General features: G+C 40.2%; 1 protein-coding gene across 4 annotated transcripts in view; it reads right to left on the bottom strand.

Moving 5' to 3' along the window:
- The window catches only part of lsamp (limbic system associated membrane protein), an 879542-nt gene that overhangs the window by 237220 nt on the left and 622843 nt on the right, over nucleotides 1-19479 (bottom strand). For 2 of the 4 annotated variants that reach the window (XM_053872548.1, XM_053872547.1), the window contains exon 2: nucleotides 12891-12969. In XM_053872548.1, coding sequence (XP_053728523.1) covers nucleotides 12891-12969 — 79 coding nt within the window. Of the gene's footprint in view, nucleotides 1-12890; nucleotides 13315-19479 lie in introns of those variants that run through there. The other 2 variants (XM_053872546.1, XM_053872545.1) reach the window with 1 other exon arrangement.

Here is a 19479-nt window from a genome sequence, read left to right as displayed (position 1 = left end):
TGCTGTGGCTTCAGCGAGACACATGCTCTAGACAATGCACACTAATTGAACATCACAAAAAGCACATTTTCCGAGCTCACCTCCACTGATCTACACAATTATATATTCTGTCTCATCTGTTGACCTTGCAGGTGTTTTGTGTCACCATCACAATAGTGCAAAGTAACTGGCCCTAGAGGATGGAGAGGGAATGAAAAACTCCATCATAAGCCTGTGTGTTTTGTTTCCTTTATAATACACGTCTTTGACTCACACAGTTGTCTATTGTACACTTAACAGTCAGCATTATTTAGAACCACAGGAACCTGAAGCTAAAGCAGCTATACTGCACATAAATTCTAAAGTAAGTATCGCAAGCATTGCTATGGCCCCCAGAAAAACAGGCCATATTTAACTGCATAGTAATGTCCAGGTCAGAGTCAGGTCATTCAGCTGAAACATAAAACCATATTGCCAGACCTTTTTTGGTCTTGAACAAAGGCAGAAACTATTATCAAGTTGGCGAGATTCAAAAATAGACATCCAAGGCAAACGCAAAGCCTGTAGAATATAAATTATTTTTGTTCACATTATCATTACTCATTTTCAAGATTAAAATCGCAATAAGAACAGTGCTTTGGAAGCTCTGCTAAAGAGCTACTTTCACACGACTTTATAAAAACACGTAAAAGAAAGAATCAATTTCCGAACAGGAAAATCCGACATAGGTACCAAATATGTCCGCTTGCCGAATATGTCCAACATGCCACTGGATGATGACATCCGTCAGATACCACGGGTATTTTTTTCAAATGAATTTTAATGAGCCACATAAAATTGAAATGAAGGATTTAATGGCACTGTCTAACACGTGTAACAAATGAAACGAAAGCAATGACTAATACATGCCAGTCTATCACAAGTCATTGTTCTGCAGACCGCGGAGAAGAATGGACATAGACTTCACAAATGACCTGATGAATAACATCGTATTATGTGGATATAAATATTACGTGCCAAAGTGCCATCAAATCCTTCAGTTCAATTTTCTCTGGCTCTTTAAAACATTCGAAAAGAAAAAAAAAAAAAAAATAATAATATATATATATATATATATATATATATATATATATATATATATATATATATAAGAGCCAAAGCTGCTGAATCGCTCCCCTCATGAGACACTGCTTGGCTCCTTTCTCTCTCATCACTCCTTCTTCAAAGCAATGCTGGACACAAATACTGATTCCAACACAAACGAAAAGTGTGAGTCTATTCATGTTGCGAAGGCTGTTAAAACACTAATAAAAAGAAGGGTGCTCATTGTGTTGTTTCGACAATAGATATTAGGCTAAACCACCTCTGTGACGTCTGGTTCGTCCACTGCATGTGACGTCAGCAAATAGAAGCGCTCCATGGAAACAATACATTCAAATGTATGTTGGATTCCAACCGACTCACACCATCATGAACGCCAATGTATTCGACCGCAGATCTTGTCCGTCAGTCTGTCTGCATCAAGCCACCGTTCACTGTTACTGGAGTGTGTCAGGAGAGTACTGTACTAACTCTGACTGAGGGCCACATTCATGCCCTTGGTACGGTGGAATTATTGAAACTAATGGAATCTAGCAAACCTAAATCAATGTTGAATGATAGAGATAGACATATCTTCAAGTTAATTTATTTCAGTGACTTCATCTTGATGTGTTAATGAATTCCAGACGGCACCTCTCGAACACCACCGAAGTGTAATCATCTGTTGCTTGTCACGATGTCAGCATTTCCTGAATATTTCATTCAAATGTGTTCGGAACCATTAAAGTTATTTTGCAAACAGACAGACAGATCATGTCACCCTATCGGTGGAGGAATATCATCTTAAAATACATAAATAAATAAAATCCACCATCACTGACATATGAATATATTAACGCAAATTCAACAATGATTTTATAAGCAAAACACATGTGACATAGAATTATTATGAGGGTGTATCAGGACAAACTGACGCAGAAGGAGCATGTTATATCACATTGACATGAATAATCTCCAGCCACGTTTGAGCCCGATGCATGTAGAGCAAAGCCAAAAATAACAACAAAGAGGATCGCGATCATGTGCATCCCTCTCAACAATACAATGAATGTGGCCCATGCTGCAGTCCTCACACTGTGCCAAACATTTTCGGGTGTACTCTGTCATGGATGATGGGATCACCAGTGGCCTATAAGCTCTTTAACCCTTTTGAAGAGCAGGCTTCCACATAGCCAGCGGCAAACACTCACACGCATGAAACAAAACACCTAAACCACATTATAAATATACATAGCAATACGTTTTTATAATGACTGCAGATTAATATTTCAGGCAGAAGTACTCGCACCTTGCACCGTGTGTGCCGTGCTCGCCTGATTCATTTCAAGTCTTCAGCGAGGCAATAAAAAACAGAATGAAACTACACAGTAAGCATTATTTTGGCGCAGTAACTTGAGAGCTTGGACAGAATCAAGGCTAAGTAAGCTCATCAGCTGTCTTTATTTGTTTTCACTCCCTTTAAAAAAACACAGCATTTGGACGTTGGATCATAGAAAACTGTGTCTGACCACCTGTTCCATGGATGGGGACCAAAGTGACATACTAATGTGCTCCAACTATTGTGCGACAGAGTGCTTAGTTCCATGAAGGCTTCGACTTCAAGGAGAGCTAATAGGTAACAGGTGTCTGGCAAATTGATTTGACTTAAACAAACAGAACAGCATGTTTATTCACTTGGTCATGCTTCAGTGATCCAGGTTTTCTACTCATCTCAATCTCGACTGCATAAGATCCATTTCATTGAGAGAATAAAACAATATTGCAACAGCCTGTTCCCCATTTATCACACACAGTGCATCAAGCCAAATATTCCCAGTGAAGTGGCGAGATGAGACACGTCAACGTTGGTCCCCGACCAATGAAAGTGCAACAAAATAGTTTCCGACACGCTCTGAACCCTTCGGATTGAACAATGATGGAGCGAGTATGTGGACTTCTATGTGCAAACAAGCCCAATGCTGCCAAGATGCTGAGATTCATCACATCAGACCAATTAAAACACACGGATTTTAGTGACATTAAAGTTCGCAATGCGAGGTTTTCATCCACTTGAGTGGCTGGTTTGTGTGGCAACGCAGCCCAAGCGTTATGATGCGTGTTTGTTTCCTTCATACATCTGTCATTTTTTAGCTGGTACTCTGAAATCACTGACTCTTCTATGGCATAGACTGCATATTAACATATTTTTCCTTGTTAAATTTAGTGGGTGTGGCTTATATTCAGGTGAGCTCAACAGTACAGAAATTACAGTTGTTACGGATGTCAGTAGCAAATAATGGACACTAGACAGGGTTATCATTTTCTCTGTGTGTCTGCAATGGTGTGTGAAAAAAGTCCAAGTATGGAAGACGCCCACGCCTGCAAACCCACTGGGGAGCCATGATGCTATGAGGGGTTCCTTCCTGGAACACAAATATCTGGTGATCTGACAATTACATCGATCACTTTAGTCTGCATTTAAAATGGTATTTCAGTCAAGCCTTTTCCACATGACGTGACTTAAGGTTTCAGAAAGAAGAACTTGGGGAGCAGGCCAAAAGTCATCTTCATCTCTGAAATGCCAAACGCTCAGGAGAGAGTTCTAATTAATCCCCAGCACCTCGGCCACATCATGCATTTTTATTCTATTAGTATTGATGTCGAATTTTAATGTAGCTGAAAATGATCCCTCTGCCGTTATCCCCCAGAATTCCAAAGTGTCTGAGGAGCAACACATGATAGTTGGTAACATACAACATGAAGTTGCGGTGAGGTTTTTTTCCCACTAGCATCAGAGACTCCAGGATAAACATGAATGTACTTGAAAATGAAGCGCAATCTTCTGCCATGTTGCATTCCTCTTATTTATGTGTGCTGACCTTGAGCAACACAGCAAACTGGCTGCTCAGGGCGCTCCCCAGGCATCCTTGACTTTAATTTGCGGATCTCCAAAGGAGAAACATTTTCCCCCCAATTAAATAAGTGCAAGTCCAACATTTCTGATACTGTGCAGCGCCATAAAGCGAGACAGCAATAGCTGAGACGTGCAACACGTGACTGAGACACAATTTACCAAGACAGGCACTTTTCATTTTACACATCTTGGTAAAAACACAGCTATAAAGAAAGGGTCTTTGAGACTTTGGGAATGTAAAGAGCAAAGTAAATCAAACGTATAATTCATTTGCCAGACTCCAAGCCATGACCTACCGGTCCAAAGCGTTGTGGTGAAACTGCTGAGCCGAAGCCGCCAGTGACTGCCAATATCACTTACTCGAGTCTTAAAGCATTGAAGACATTTTTGTTACCAGCCCCATTGAACTGGATTCATTCAGTGATTGGATTGGATATTGTGTTTTACACAGTTATGTTTTCAGGTTTCAGCTGTTCAGCTGACCAGAGCAGTCCAGCACTGCAGCAGAAGCAATAGGCATTAAAGTACATCTTACTTCTTAGAACGTTCGACCGGCCGATTACTCAGCACCGATATGGGCATTTGTGACGTCATCATCAACGAATATAAGCTATTTTTCAGTTTTAATAAGATGCTATTTATATTTATACACGATGACAAATGTTATTACTCTCTTGCAGTCGAGTTCTTTCAGCAGCGCACCTGGACCCCAGTAGACAGACTGGGAAAAGCGGTCTGTCAGGTCATAAGGCAACATTCCAGTATTGAACAAGTGATGAATGAAGGTTACATTGTGACTTCGATCTGTTCATTGTTCATTGAAAAGGAGAATAAAACATTTATTTTAACTTCGGTATGTTGTCTTTTTCATTGTTATTCATAGAAGTTGCAATGTTTGCTACAGTTCAGATTTATATTAGATTTATTTAGTTAGCAGTTATTTAGTTATTTAGATTTAGGTTTATTTAGTTATTTAGTAGGTTTGTGTTATCCATCATAATACTAAAATTGACTTTTGTGTGTAAGGAATAAGGAAACAAAAAAATTGGTATTGGCTTGTTGGAACTTTCACAAAAAATGGAAAACAGTTTTGGCCAAAAAACAAAACAAAACAGCGATCGGTGCACCCCTTACGTTAATACATATGAAACAACCGTAGAGCCAATTTTCAGCTTTCAACTCTTGTTGGGAAAATGCCAATAGGAGCCAAGCAAAACAACACAACTTCGTGCAGGTCACTGTCAGTGTCAAGCTCATTTCAGAGTTGTTCAAACCAAAAGGAGACTTCATCTGCGACCGCAGGCTCCCACAAAAACATGTCAGGTGACACCGACATGCAGGGATGGGTGTCATGAAACTGAGAACTAGATGGCACTCTCTGCTCTGAGATATATATATATATATATATATATATATATATATATATATATATATATATATAAGCTCTTCATTTCACTTTATTTCTTCAAATCACAAGGAAACACAGCAACGTTGATGAACTTGATCTGAGCAAATGTGAGCCAGTTGTGGTTCCCGGCCAGAAAAAGCAACGACACACTGCAAAGAAATACCGACTTGGCCTTGTCATCTTCTTTCTGAGAAGAGTTCCCAATTCATCAAATGTTGGGAGAAAATAAATGTCTCCAGTTTGTCTTCAAATCAGAACTGACACCATCAAAGTCAAGTCCTCAATGAAGAAAACAAGTAGATTTACAGGCTGTCTTCCTTTGATGCACTCAAGAGGCAATTTAGTAATGGTGTGCCTCTTCCAATGGGGCAAAAAAGCTGTGTGCTCCATTGAATATATCATAATTTTGAAGGAAATGCAAGCTTATTTATTTACCTGATGCAATCTGAGTTATCAAGACTGTGCACATGGAAGCTGCGTCTTTATAGAATATGGCATGGATGTATGTGCACACGGTGTCAAGGTGAGGTCAAGTACTTTTATGCAACATATTGCGGTGAAATTTGACTTTCAACATACAACCCGCTTTTCTTGAAGACAAGGCTGGTCTTTAATACACAGTCGAGCAGATGATTCTGAACTTATATTTTCAGACGACGTCCTCAGGCAAGACTTTTTGCTGAGCTTGGAAGAGACGGGTAAACAATGAGTGTGCTCATCCAGGACTATACTTACAGCCAACCTCTAATCTGCTTTAAAGCCACACAGATTTGCAACCGCAGAGACGGAACTCGTAAGAGCTCCAACCCACATGTTTCAGCATTAATTTGAAATCATCCCAGCTGATTTCAATGTATTTAATCTGCAGCTAAAGCTGAACTGGCTTAAACGTTGGCAAATTTGCTCTGCTCTATTTTACATGGGGGGTGACACGCAAACAATTTGGGAACTGTTTTCATGAGTTTGTGAATTTATATCTTCTTTTTTCTTTCTTCAGTTTATCGTTATTTGACTTATTGATTGTCTTATCGCATTCTAAGCAACGTATTTAAAGCATTTTCTCAAAGAAGTTGCGCGACAGATTTATGCTACTCGTGTGACTGAAATATCATTGGAGCATCAAGGGTTCTCTTCCACTCCAGTTCATTTCCCATTGACAATAGGTAGCCGAAGGCATTGGGTATTTTGGAGTGGTTTAAATATGCACTTACGCTGGTCTCAACAACAAAGGAGGGAAATGGAGTGGGATCGCACTAAAGGAGAGCACATGCTTGTACCAAAAACATATTTCGGTCTTGTGGAGTAATGAATGTTGAAAGCATGTTATGAGGAGCGCATGCTGTACCAATATTCCTCCCGATGAATGAACTACCAACTATCAAACTACAGATTGAAAATATCTCTCCGTCTTTGAAATAGGGTCCAGACAGCCCACTGAACTCTACTGTGGACTGTGGGCTTCAAATAAGAAGCGTCAGAACTCATTCATCTGTCATGTCAAAGGACTTCACACGCTCTCTGCAGGCCATTATTCAGATGCTACTGACCAAGATGAAAGCCGCTGAAACTTCGGGCTTCTCAGATCTCTTCCAAAAGACACACTTCATAAAAAGTTTCCAAAACCTGAGTCGCCCAGCCCTGATACCTCCCTCTCACCTCTGCTCGCTGCCAAAAACCAGACCAAATGGTAAAGACCCAACTGGCGTCCCCATCATGAAAGAAAATGAAATTGATTTGAAAATCCTATGTCTGCGCGAGCTGGAACAGAAGGGATTATTTTGCTGATCGTACTAATACCATGTCCCTGCCCGCCCTCATCCATCCCCAAATCTCGCCATCGCACTCATCTCTCCTCAGTCTGTTGGTCTCCTCTCTTTTCAGTCCGTTCTGATGCACATTCTCCCTGCAATATCCTCTTACATCCAGTTTTATCCATTGCTGTCTGTTCACCACGTTTCACTCGCTGGACATTTTAGAGCGGGAGCACAGCGGGGCGGAGGGGTATTAAAGGGTAGGGGGCGAATCGCTACAAACTATTGAGATGTGACCGCTGAAGCTGCATAGTAGCTCACTCAAAGCGGATGAGCGCTGAAGAGAAATACGGCGCGCCCCTTGGGGGACAGACATCCCAAATTAAGTTGCACTGTTGTCCTTTGCCCGGATATCCAGAAATTGATCTGTTTACTTTCCTGCGCTTTGATTTAGCCTGGACAGTATCGCCGGCAGCGCCACAATGCACTGAACCATCGGCCGACCACTTCTGAAAACAGGGAAATGGATTACAGTTAAGGCGCGTGCGCCACTATTAAAATGAAACAACGGGAGGACGAATGAAAAATTGATATTTTTTAAAAATGCAAACCAATAAAACTGCAGATGAATGTTCTTTAATGAAACTTTATTAAGAGAGAGCATGGAAGATAGTAATGTGCTGGTTAAACCGAGCATGAAAACCCGGCAACTTCCATGCCATGCGACCATAAGGCTCATTAGCAGATGTAAATATTTCATTCACTCTTGATTTATGGTAATTCAAGCTCAGCCTGGGACAATTAAAAGGTGGTCTCCGAGTTTTTTTTATTATTGCACATGAACTGCAGTGAATATTGAACAGAATCAGAGGTTTTAAAGCATAAAGGAGGGACAATAAAATTGACTCTCGCGGTCATTGTGGCAACGTGTTCTTGCTATGTAACGTCATGGAAACAAGCCAAAGGGATCTGGGTGCGAGCTGTTATTGTTTCTGCGATTTCAGTGGTTATGTTGAGTCTTGGTTGCATCAGCGTGTGTGTAAAATATGAAACAAAACCACCCATGCATATGTCAGCTATTCTGAAGGCACCTTGTCGGTGAGTTTTTGTTGAGCTGTTTTGATTCTGTATGCCTTCCTATGTGGAAAGCTGGGACGTTTGAATAGTCTTTTGCCTCTGTCCTCTCAGGCTCCCACTCCCACACTTCACCCTTCTACTGTCTGAGCAATACTTTACCCTCAAACTGACTGAAAACTGCACGGGTTAAAAGATTTGCAGTCACTGTGAGAAGACTCTCCTGACTTCCTGGTGGAAAACGGGAGGTCATCACAACCGGGGAACAGTGGAGCCGAGCAAAATAATAACCCATTTCTCCACAACACAATTTGATACTTCGAGTTCATTTTACAACAAAACACTGTCGTGCTGAAGTGGAATCTGATTTACCATTTAAAAGCCCCTGATATTGGCATAATACGCAACATGTAATTTGACCCTAAACCATTGCATTGTATTATGGGACTATTTTGAGTGTTAGGTGCATTATCAAAGAATGCTTTGATCCTTTAAAAGGTGGCAAGATCTTTCACTTTTGTCTATCAGGTGCAGTCGACCACAGTCACCCGCTGCATCGTTCCCTGGTCAAACATAATGTTACAACATTTTATTGCTGAAATGAGTCTCTTACTAAACAACAGTCCATTGTGCAATGCCAAAATAAGCCAAGAAGGTCAAGAAGTCTTTCAACACAACAAAGTCACCTTGAATTTGTTGAGCACGCAGCATTTGAAGCTGGTCCAGCCAAAGCCAAAGTCAAAGCTAGAGGGACAGACAAACAGTCGGAGGTGTGCGGCTGGCTCAAATGATTGGTGAGAAGTGCAAAACAAGGAATCTCATGGAATTCACACCAGCTTTTTCAGTTGAGCGAATAATGCAGCACCTGAGCCGACGATGCAACATGCTGAGACAGAGACAGTTGTCAGACACATCTGCAGCCTCATCACAACTGAGGACACTAAATAAAAATACAATTGTTTTTTATTAACTACCTCACATCATTTAACAGAAAAAACACTGCTATATTTATGGAGTTTATTTTTCAAGGTTTTGAATATTAAAGGTATAAAAGGCAGTCACAAAAAATCTACAAAAAAATAACAATAATAATCATAATAATAATTTACAAAATGGAGAGATCAGTAACAGCAAGACTAAGTATCAGCAGGTCAATCTTTTCAAAACTGAAAAATGGAGATCTGTGATCGACACACCGACACTTTTTTTTTTTACAGTTAATCTTATAAATGTTCAGATTATGTAGCGGGCTATGTGCGCATACTGTTATTTTACTTTTGCAAATGTACTGTGACAGTGAATGTATGGAAAAACACAAAAAACAAATAGTGTTGAAATCACATGCTCGTGCTCACATTGAAGTGCATTTAACCTTTTTTGTCTGTTTGTATGCACTCCTATTTCCATTATCCTTTTTTTTTTCAACAAGGCACTTCATCAACCATAGTGCAATTTAAAGCAGGGTACTGAAACCACCCTTCCCAACCTGACTGCAACTCATTTTGCCTGCCTGAATCAATAACAAATTAGGATTTTTAATAGTTTGTCACTCACTTTTCTGACGTGAAGCACATCAGTGGTTTTAAGATGCTGCACAAAGCTGCTCTTGAAAAACTTACTTGTGAGTCAGCAATCTGTTCCCAAGCTTGTATATATATATATATATATATATATATATATATATATATATATATATATATATATATATATATATATATATATATATATATATATATATATATATATATGAAGTTGAAGGTTTCAATTTTGCTCATGTAAATATAACAGCGTTCATCACTGTGCAGCTTTGCAGATTGTATAAGATACATTAGTGGAACTTAATGTCTTCGCTGGTGCCGGGGCCTGGAGCAGATTTTGCATTCATAATAACTGACTGCCTCAGATTAAAGGGAGACTTTTGGAATGGGTTTTAATGAAGACTCTCCAGGGCACAAGTGAACAATCATCCCCACTGAAAGTACTAAGTACTCCAATGTTTTGTCAAAGTGCTGATAATTGACACAGAGGAGCAGAATCACAGACAGTGTGTCATTAATGCTTTAATAAGAAATTGTCAATGATCAGGGCTGTGTCAGACGTGGCGCTCTCACCCTGAAGGCCAGTGGCAGAGTCTGAACAAAGCAATTAAAAAGTCAGCTGTTGAGGCCCCTGAAATGACTCGGGGAAACGTGGCAGCACTTCCTGTCATCTCTGATGTATACTATCAAAGCAAAGACCTGGAGTTTTAGGGTTTCATTTTGCTTGTTGGATGAGAAAGCAGGCTAAGCCACCGTGGAACAGCACTATGGGAAATGGGGTGTTTGGCAGTGACCTAAATCTTATCGGCCTGTAACACGGCCGCTGGGACACAGGCCTAGATTTTATACGATGGGACACCAGCTCATGCTTTGCTGCAGCAAATGTCACTTCAAGAAGGTACAAATGATGAAAAAAAAAGTCTGTCTAATGTGAAATCTTTCAGCTTCAGCAGCCACAAGAGCATTGGAACATTAAAAACAGATCAGCAAGTGTGACCTAAAGCAGCACGCGTTCGATCATTAGAACTCTAATCTTTAATTTACATTGTGTGCTCATGTCAGGCACCCTAGCATTGTGACTTCCTATAATCTCTACCAGCTTAGGCAAACACCACCCAGATAAAGCATATGCCCAAGTTCAAAGGTCAGCATGCAACAGAAATTGCATCGCAAGACTTAAGGAGAGCACAGTCAGACTAAGTGCAGCCTTGCAAAGCACTTGAGATTGAGCACACAAAGTACATTAAATAGACTCCACTTGGTCACTGATCATTCTTTCTTTCTTTCGTAGCAATGATGAGTAACTGGAAGAGTAATTTTGGTGTTGACGCTACAGTATATTCCAATGGTTTCAACAGGAAAAAAAGAGAATTTCCTGAAGACACATATCATATACACAGCCTTCTCAAGAGCTGAACGTGAACAAATGTAATGCTGCTAATCATTACATTATTATTACACTGACAGAAACAACATCCAAAAGCCTGTTCCTCTTTTGGATAGCTGCACATTTAATCTTAGAATCCTGCACTACAGTACGTGCCATAAAAAAAAGAAAAAAAAAGTTGAGGGCATTGAAGTAAAGTATGGCTTTAGGAAATTTGACCTTGGTTAGCTTCAATTGGCTTCCACGAGCATATTATTCAACTGCAGCGGCCGTGAACGTGCAAAACTAAAGCAAAGGGAAGGATGTAACAAAAGACGACTTCCACGTAGCGCGTTGTTTGAAATTCTCCTGGTGTCAAAGGTGATAATTTTATTATTCTGTTCCTCATTCATATTACCATCAATAGGTAGTTTGCTACCAAGAGATGAAATGTAGAGTAAGCGAAACTTGCAAAGTATTTTTACACAACTTGAATACGCACAGGTGACTTGAAAACCGTTGGTATGCAGTGAAAGAGTTTATCGGTTTTGATAAGCAGTTTTATGTCGGATTCTTCTGCTATCACAGTTAAGCGCCAACAATCGACAAAAATGTGGCTTGTAATTCAGAAAACACTGGTGCACGCACACACACACACATGCAGTTTTGTGTTATCTTAAGATGCCAAGTCTGTGTAGCTCGACACAACCATGGCGTATTAGTTAAAGAGTGGCAAAGCTCCATGTCAATAAGGCAACTGAATAAATAATACAACTTTAATCCATCTTTTAGCATTAAAAACAACACATTATATGGTTGTTAAAGCATGCATGTGTTGCTCCAATAAATACACAACCATGAATCGATTAAAACACAATGTAAGTCACTGAGGGTAATTGAGCAAAATGAGAAATTTAAGAAGCTCATAACACTTGAACGATGTCCAGGCGCAGAATTCTGACTATAGACAGACTCAATTGGATGAGAGAAAGTAAAGCAAAGAGCGGTTGACCAGTTGTGACCTGTACCTCAGATGCCTGGTTTCATGAAGCCTGAGTACAAAAACAATGAATGTGTCAGTCAGTCAAGGTTTATTTGAAGCATTTGAATGACTATTTTAAAGACAGGTGCTGATTACACCTGTGTTTTGTGTTGGTGTTGAGGTTCATCCAATGACTAATTTCAGCATTTTACTCCTATGAGACAAGACAAGCACCGCAAAAACATACTTTTTTTTTGCTTTTAGTTTTGCGCAGTAGTTTTGACTCCAGTTTAGACTCCAACAATGTGCTCTATTCTGAGATAAAGACCTGACTTTACCTGATTTGAGGAGGCAAAGCCCTCGTGTCGCTATGGGAAATGGAAAGAAATAAAAAAAAATGAATCCGGATAAATCCCCTGCCGCGCGCGCATGGCGCGGATCACGTGCCCGCGGACATCTGTCCAGCTGAATAAGTCGAAGCACAGAGGTGACAGCTTGCCCTGTCTCGGGTGTGATGAAGAGAAACTGCCCGGTGCCTTACAGCCGCAAGAGGCGTTTCAAAATGAGCCGAATCTACACTGCGATCATCCAAAAATACAGCCTCTCATCGTCCAAACACATGAGCAAAAAGAGACCTGACTACTAGGGGAAAAAAGTTGAGGGTTTCACAGTGATATCTAGTCGAGCAAGGCTTGGAAACTTTCTCATTCTAAGAACAGAGCAGCGACGGACCAGCACGGCGCGGGTCTGCGCGGACGCGTCCGCAGGGACGCCAAAGTTAGAGGAGTCGCGTCTTACCTTATGATGGCCGTGTCGCCCTGGCGGACCGTGATGTTGTCGGTGGCCCGCTGCATATCCACACTCCGGACGGGAAATCCTGTGGGGATGAGACACAGCAGTCTGAAAAAAGAAGCCTGCAATTGCCTCCAACACGATTTACGTCCGACTTGCATCTTGGTGCTCAGCTGCGCGCGCTCGGACCGCGATATATCCCCGTTGTTTTTTTTTATTTATTTTGTTTTGTTTCTTATAAATAGGGGGCGGCCAGAGGGGGGGAATAGTTCCCCCGGACTTCTCGGAGGGAAAAAAAAAGGTGAATGCGTTGGTCCGAAAAAGCAAATTCACCCGCTTCCTATAAAGTGTTTTTGGTGCTGCGCCCTTTCAGAATAGTCCAGTGATAGTTCCTGCGGAGAGGGATGGAGCAGCCAGGAAGAGAAGCAGGTTTCTGTTTAAAGTGTGGGAAGCTCGCACTCCCTCTCTCTCTCGCTCTCTACCACCCTCCCTCTCTTTCTCTCTCCTCTCAGATTAACCAGCACACTGACTGTGATGCTCCCCTCATCGGTTGTCAGGACAACAGCACCACCTGAGGTCTCTTTCAGTAACACACAAGAAAACAGTTCTTTTAAAAGCCAGGTTTTCAGCAAGACAAAGGTGGCCAACGCTTTGTACATGTGGGATTTGAAGCCATGTCCCCAATAGAAATGATGGGTTCCTGCTGAAGCCAGGGGCAAGCGACAAGCACACCTGCATATAGGAATGACTTTTACATGACTTTATAAAAACACTGCTTTCTATCGAATGATTAAGCAGCTGCTATGATTCAAGAATTGTGGGCGTCACTGTCTGGGAATGTGGGAGTCTTAACCAGAAGGCTAGGAGGAATTGGGAGTGGTCAAATGTCATCCAAGTCTCACCGAGCTGCTTCAAAATATTGTTCAACAATTTTGTCAGATGAAAGTTCATTTGCTTTTGTGATTCAGTTGCTCTCAGGTGAGCAGCTTTGAAACCCTCTTCCATCCAGATATAGGGAGGCAAGGGACATTTCCCAATAGATATCCAGCCACAAAGGTGTAGTCACTATCCATACAGCTGTCCGTAACCAAAGGTTATTGTGCACTGAGGGTTTTTCCCTAAAATATCGACCTAGTGCTGTCCATCGATCTGCTTCCAAAAGCTACCATCAACCTGCTTCATGTCTTGCAGGAGGCCATGCATGCATCTGGAATGGCAAGTGTAAGTGGAGAGATATACTCTACTATCTTCATTTCCGTTTCATTTACATGAGATGGAGTGAGAGTTATTTCAAGGGTATATAACAGTACAGGCCACAGCTATTGAATGAGAGAAAATATCCAATGCCAATGAGATGCACTTCATGGTTCAGTTATTTTTCCTTATAATTAAAATGTATTTGCATGAATAACAAATAAAAAAACAAAGGAAATAGATGCTCATGTGACACTATACATCCATATCTTTGGGAAATAAATTCTAGTACTACACAAAAGGCACAATTTAATAAATGCATCATGAAACTGAAATTAAGCACAAACGAATAGTGTAAATAAGAAGGACGGACATACCATATCTGCTGTAGTGCAATTGTGGGACACTGGTGATGGGATTCAGGACATGGATATTGGGTGTGACCCAGATTTTTCTGGATGTGAGGTCACCCAAAGACTTCCAGTGGAGTTGAGACACAGCAAGTCTTTGCATTTATAGTGATGGAACACATCAAAACCAAATGGTACAAATGATGAAATAAATTCAATATAAATAAAATAAATAATAACATAAATAAATAACCCTGTCATCTCATCCTTGCTCCCCTTTACTGCTCGGTTTAAGAAGCTTCATGAAACAGTGCCCTTATTTCTGAATGTTCTCCTTTAATTTGAACAAACCATTAAACGGAACCTGACGTCATTTTTAAACCAAGAGCGCCACCTACTGAGCTCTGTAAATGAGGACGCTGTTTCATCAGTAGCAACGTGCCAATGAAGCGTAGCAAAATTTATAAAGCACAAACCTGTACTTTGCAATGGATTCTCCCCAGTAGCTCAGGTTCCAGCTACTTCTAGCGTTTATCGAACAGTCAGATTGTCACGCTATTGATAGCAATTACATAACTACTAAAACCATTTTTTTATGAAAGGGAAGTGAAACAAACCTTCATAAGGAACTTAGAAATGTTTCTTACAATGCCAAAAGCATCTATAGCTACATTGAGGGATGCTACTATTGCGACAACAGTATGTGCGTCTTAGTTACCACTGTCTTACGTTGAGAAGTGTGGTAGCTGGGGTTGTTTGCTTCCCCCTCATCCACACACCTTCACACATTTTGTGTGAAAGAGACGAAACTAAGCGCGAACATGTTGAAGAGGAAAACAACCTGCGAAACGTGCCATGACAAATTAAAAGACTTACAATTTAGGGTGGTGGTTCATAAGCAACCATACCAGTGCTTCTCAATATGTTTTTTGTTGCTCCCCCCAGGAAGAAGTCAACGTTCCCCTCCCCCCAACTCTTGGCTACCTCTGTAAATAGTGTCATTTGTCAATAAAATTATTATAAGGACACCTCTGCATAACATTGCATCCTTGTTAACATTAAATAAAAGAAAAAAGAAATTAATACAGATCTACTTAAAATGAAGAATAACTTTATTAGCACAGAAAAGACTTAAAGTGCTTTAATTTGCCAGAAACAAAAAAAAAAATTAATAAAATAAAAAAGAATTATGAGTGTATGTGCAATAACACTTTATTCTAGTGTGTCAAAAAGTGTTCTGAGGTTCTGGTCCGCCCCACTGTTCGAGAAGGACTGGTCCAGATCACATGCAGCGTAACATCAAGCACACAGTCTTTTGACCAAGAATGCTCTGCATTTCCCTCCCGTGAGGTGAAGGCGGGCGCATGGACACACTCCCATCTGGGATCAGCACCGTATCACATTATCATTAGTCTTCAAACAGAGGCAGCAGCCTGCTCCTGGGTGTCCAACTATCCAGCGCAGTTCATCTCCAGAGTGAGCAGATTCGCCATGAACTCTGAACACTTTGGTGCGCCAGACATTCTAATAGAAGTTCTGTTTTTAAGTGGACCATTGCGGAACTCCTTCTGCGAGGTGGGGTGCAGTCCAAAGCTTTGGTGACACAGAAAGCAGCTCATTATTCAACCAGCCTCATATTCCCCCCCTTTTCTGTGGCTACTTTCAAATGAAAAACCAGTGGGGGATAGATAGGAAAGAGAAAGAAAAAAAAAAAGATATTGGCGGAGAGTGTAATGATCTTAAGTGGAATAGAGCACATTAGTTAACAGCGTAAGCAGATGTGATCGCCTCTTTTCCAGTGAATGCCGTGGTAATTACGACAACATTTTAACTCAACAAGGACGCCAGCTTTGAAGGTGACAGAAGAAATGTGAACGCTGAATGGGATTTTTTTTTATTTCTGAAGTTGCCAATCTACTCCTGGCGTAATAGGCTATGATCAAGAGCACTGATCTGACTGATGATGACTTTGTGTCATTTGATTTGAAAGCTGTGGAAAAAAAATGAAAAGGGCTGAAAGAGGGTGGAAGTGGGGAAGAGTTCAATTTAACGTATTCATATGGAGTTGATGCTGGTGGCACTGTGTTGCCCATACATTCTCAATAGTTGGTGATGAGAGTCATAATAATATGATATATAATGATGTTTGCTTTGAGTTTAAGGCAGATAAAAGTATGCATCATAATTCACCCTTCACCTCCACCACTCACTTCACAGCTCCTTTTCCAGTGAGCAGTGCTTTGTACGCTCATAGTATTCCACAGTTGAGTCAGTCTCATGTCGGGAAAGCCACTGACTGTGAGACAGTTGAATCCATTTATGAATCTTTATCTCAATTCTCTGATACATTACAGATAAATTATAGACATTTCAAATGTCACCTGAGATACCACCTTCTTCTGCCGCTTATCCGGGTTCGGGTCGTGGAGGCAGCATTCGGAGCAAGGAAGCCCAAACTTCCTGATCCGCACAAACCTCCTCCAGCTCTTCCCAGGGGATCCTGAGGTGTTCCCAGGCCAGACCGGAGACATAATCTCTCCAGCGAGTCCTGGGTCTTCCCCGGGGTCTCCTCCGAGTAGGACTTGCCTGGGACACCTCCCCCTGAGATATCACTGTTTTGTAAATAGTATACCATGTAGTTTCTTGACTGATACACTGCATACCATTCTGTCAATATTTTTCTTACATGATACAAGTAAGATGGAGGTGGTCAAAGAGTGGTCCTCACAAGGACAGCACAAACATACAATTACAATTTGAATTCTGAATGAAATTTTTTAATGTTAATCTTTTTTCATTTCTGAATACAAGCTTAATTATTAATGTTCATTTGAAGTTGTTTTGTCCCTAAAAAGTATATTGAAGAAAATACCTTGGAATGAAGTGCCTATTCATGTTTCCACGGAATTATATCACCAATATATTCAATACATAAAAAAAAAGATGTTCCGATATTTATCATTTATGTTGACAATCTATAAATAAAATGAAATAAAGTAGTTAATAAATAAAATGAAAAAATAAATAAAATGAAATAAAGTAGAATCACACAACATATTTTAAGAAGATAATACTGTGGAATGATTGTACTTCCCCATTTTATAAGAATGAAGTAGCACATTTTCAAGTTTCATTTAATATGTGGCACCAAGGAATTTCATTGCCCACCCCTGATTTAATATGAACAGGTATATTATTAGATCAAAGACTACAGTTGTTTGTGCAGAGAGAGTGTGCTAGTTTCTCCCTTTGGGCCAGTGTTGATATTGACTAACACACAAGTGCAGAAGTTCTTTTCACTGTTTCACTCTCTTCACTTTTCCCCGCCCCTCTCACAGCGGTGCAATTCTGTTCTGAAGCCACAAGAAGGGAGGCGATGAGCTCAAGCTCTGTTGTCAATAACTGCAGGTGTTAAACACCTGATCAGATACGAACCCCAATTTTACACAATTTTTCACAGCCCTCAGCACGCCACAGTATGTTTAACAAAGGAGCCCCGCCTGAACAAGAATGAAGAAAAGGGAGATGTGAATGTTTGTGCTGCATTCAGTGCAATTTAAAGTGCCGAAAAATGTCTTACATTATGCTGCGCTGCGAGCGCCTTAATTATCAGTCGCCGCTGTTCAGTGTCCCTAAAGTTGCTACGGAATCTCACACTTGCTGAGTATTTAAGACAAGCTCTGAGAAAACATTTAAAACAGTTACTGTACGTTTATGATCAACAGATGGATTTTGAGGAACAGAGGCTGATGCAACTAAAGAGTATCTCGAACACTTTGTCTCTCATGTGCTGTCATTTTACTGTCATGCCGACAGTGAAGAGACAAAAAACCCTGGAGTTCACTCAGGAGTTCTTGACAAGAAGAGAAACGTCGTACGAATTATTCAACGGCAAACGACGCCACCATGTTTTGATGATTCCTTGTGAATCTGTGACATGTTTTGGCACATGAAGCATAAAGCCATGGTGCCAGCACTGAACTCTGTTTGCTGTGAGAATCATGATCTATTATTCAACTAAGTGTGAGATGTAAGCGCTGAATGCTCGAGGCAGCGATTTCATCCAAGCACACTAGGGATCAATGTAATGTTACTGGAAATCTGCTGTTCCTTCGATGCTTGTGAGTTCGCACTTCACAGACCTCATAATAATTTACTTATGAAACGTATGACTGTTCGATGGATGCATCTGATTTTATCAGGACCTGTGGCTGGTAAGAAATAAAACCTATAATAAAAAGCATAGGTTACGTGGGGTTACTCATTTGTTTGAAATGCATTCATAAAATTTTTCACGACAATTCAGCTATTTATATCCAAGACATGAATTTGAATGACTTAGAATATCAAGTGAAAGTAATTTATTAGTTTTACTATGATAAGAAGTATGAATGCTATGATGTAAAATTCAAAGTTTGATGAAGAAGTAACCAAAAGTAAAAAAAAAAAAAAAAAGTTTTTTATTTTTAATTTATATATAAATAAATATATGTAGAAAGCATCTGATCAATCTCTACTGGTTCAGGCAAAGAATATTACACGAAGAAACAGCAATAAAAAAGCAAAACAAAACACCTTGATGCGAAACACTAATAAAAAATTCGGGTGTGATCGGGCTAAAAATGGGCCAAAAAAATTGCAAAAATGGAAGTGAGTTATTAAGTCCAACACCATTGGAAATATGTGTATGAACTTAATTTATTTTACATAATATATAAATAAATGAAAAATAAAAGCACAATCATAATCTCATCACTCAATGTGTTCTCTGATAGAAGTGAGGAAGGGAGAATAGCTATTTTGCAACGTCACTATATGTGTAATGTAGGAAAATGGGACCATTTCTGAAGTGAAGCTTCTCAAAGGTGCGTTCAGAACTCCATATCTAACTCATGAATGGACAGTTCTGTTATTTCACAAGCATCATAGGGCACCAAAGACCCAACATAACAACCCAAACACCAGTAACACTTTTGCACAGTTGGTAAAGCAGTTGTTTTCTTACGTCAGTGTGTCTTGAAAATGAGCTAATATATAATAAAACATATTTA

This window comes from Synchiropus splendidus, chromosome 8 (assembly GCF_027744825.2).
Source record: "Synchiropus splendidus isolate RoL2022-P1 chromosome 8, RoL_Sspl_1.0, whole genome shotgun sequence".
Classification (NCBI taxonomy): Eukaryota; Metazoa; Chordata; class Actinopteri; order Syngnathiformes; family Callionymidae; genus Synchiropus; species Synchiropus splendidus.
Note: the sequence above shows the minus strand (reverse complement) of the source record. Positions and strands in the feature narration are given on the sequence as shown.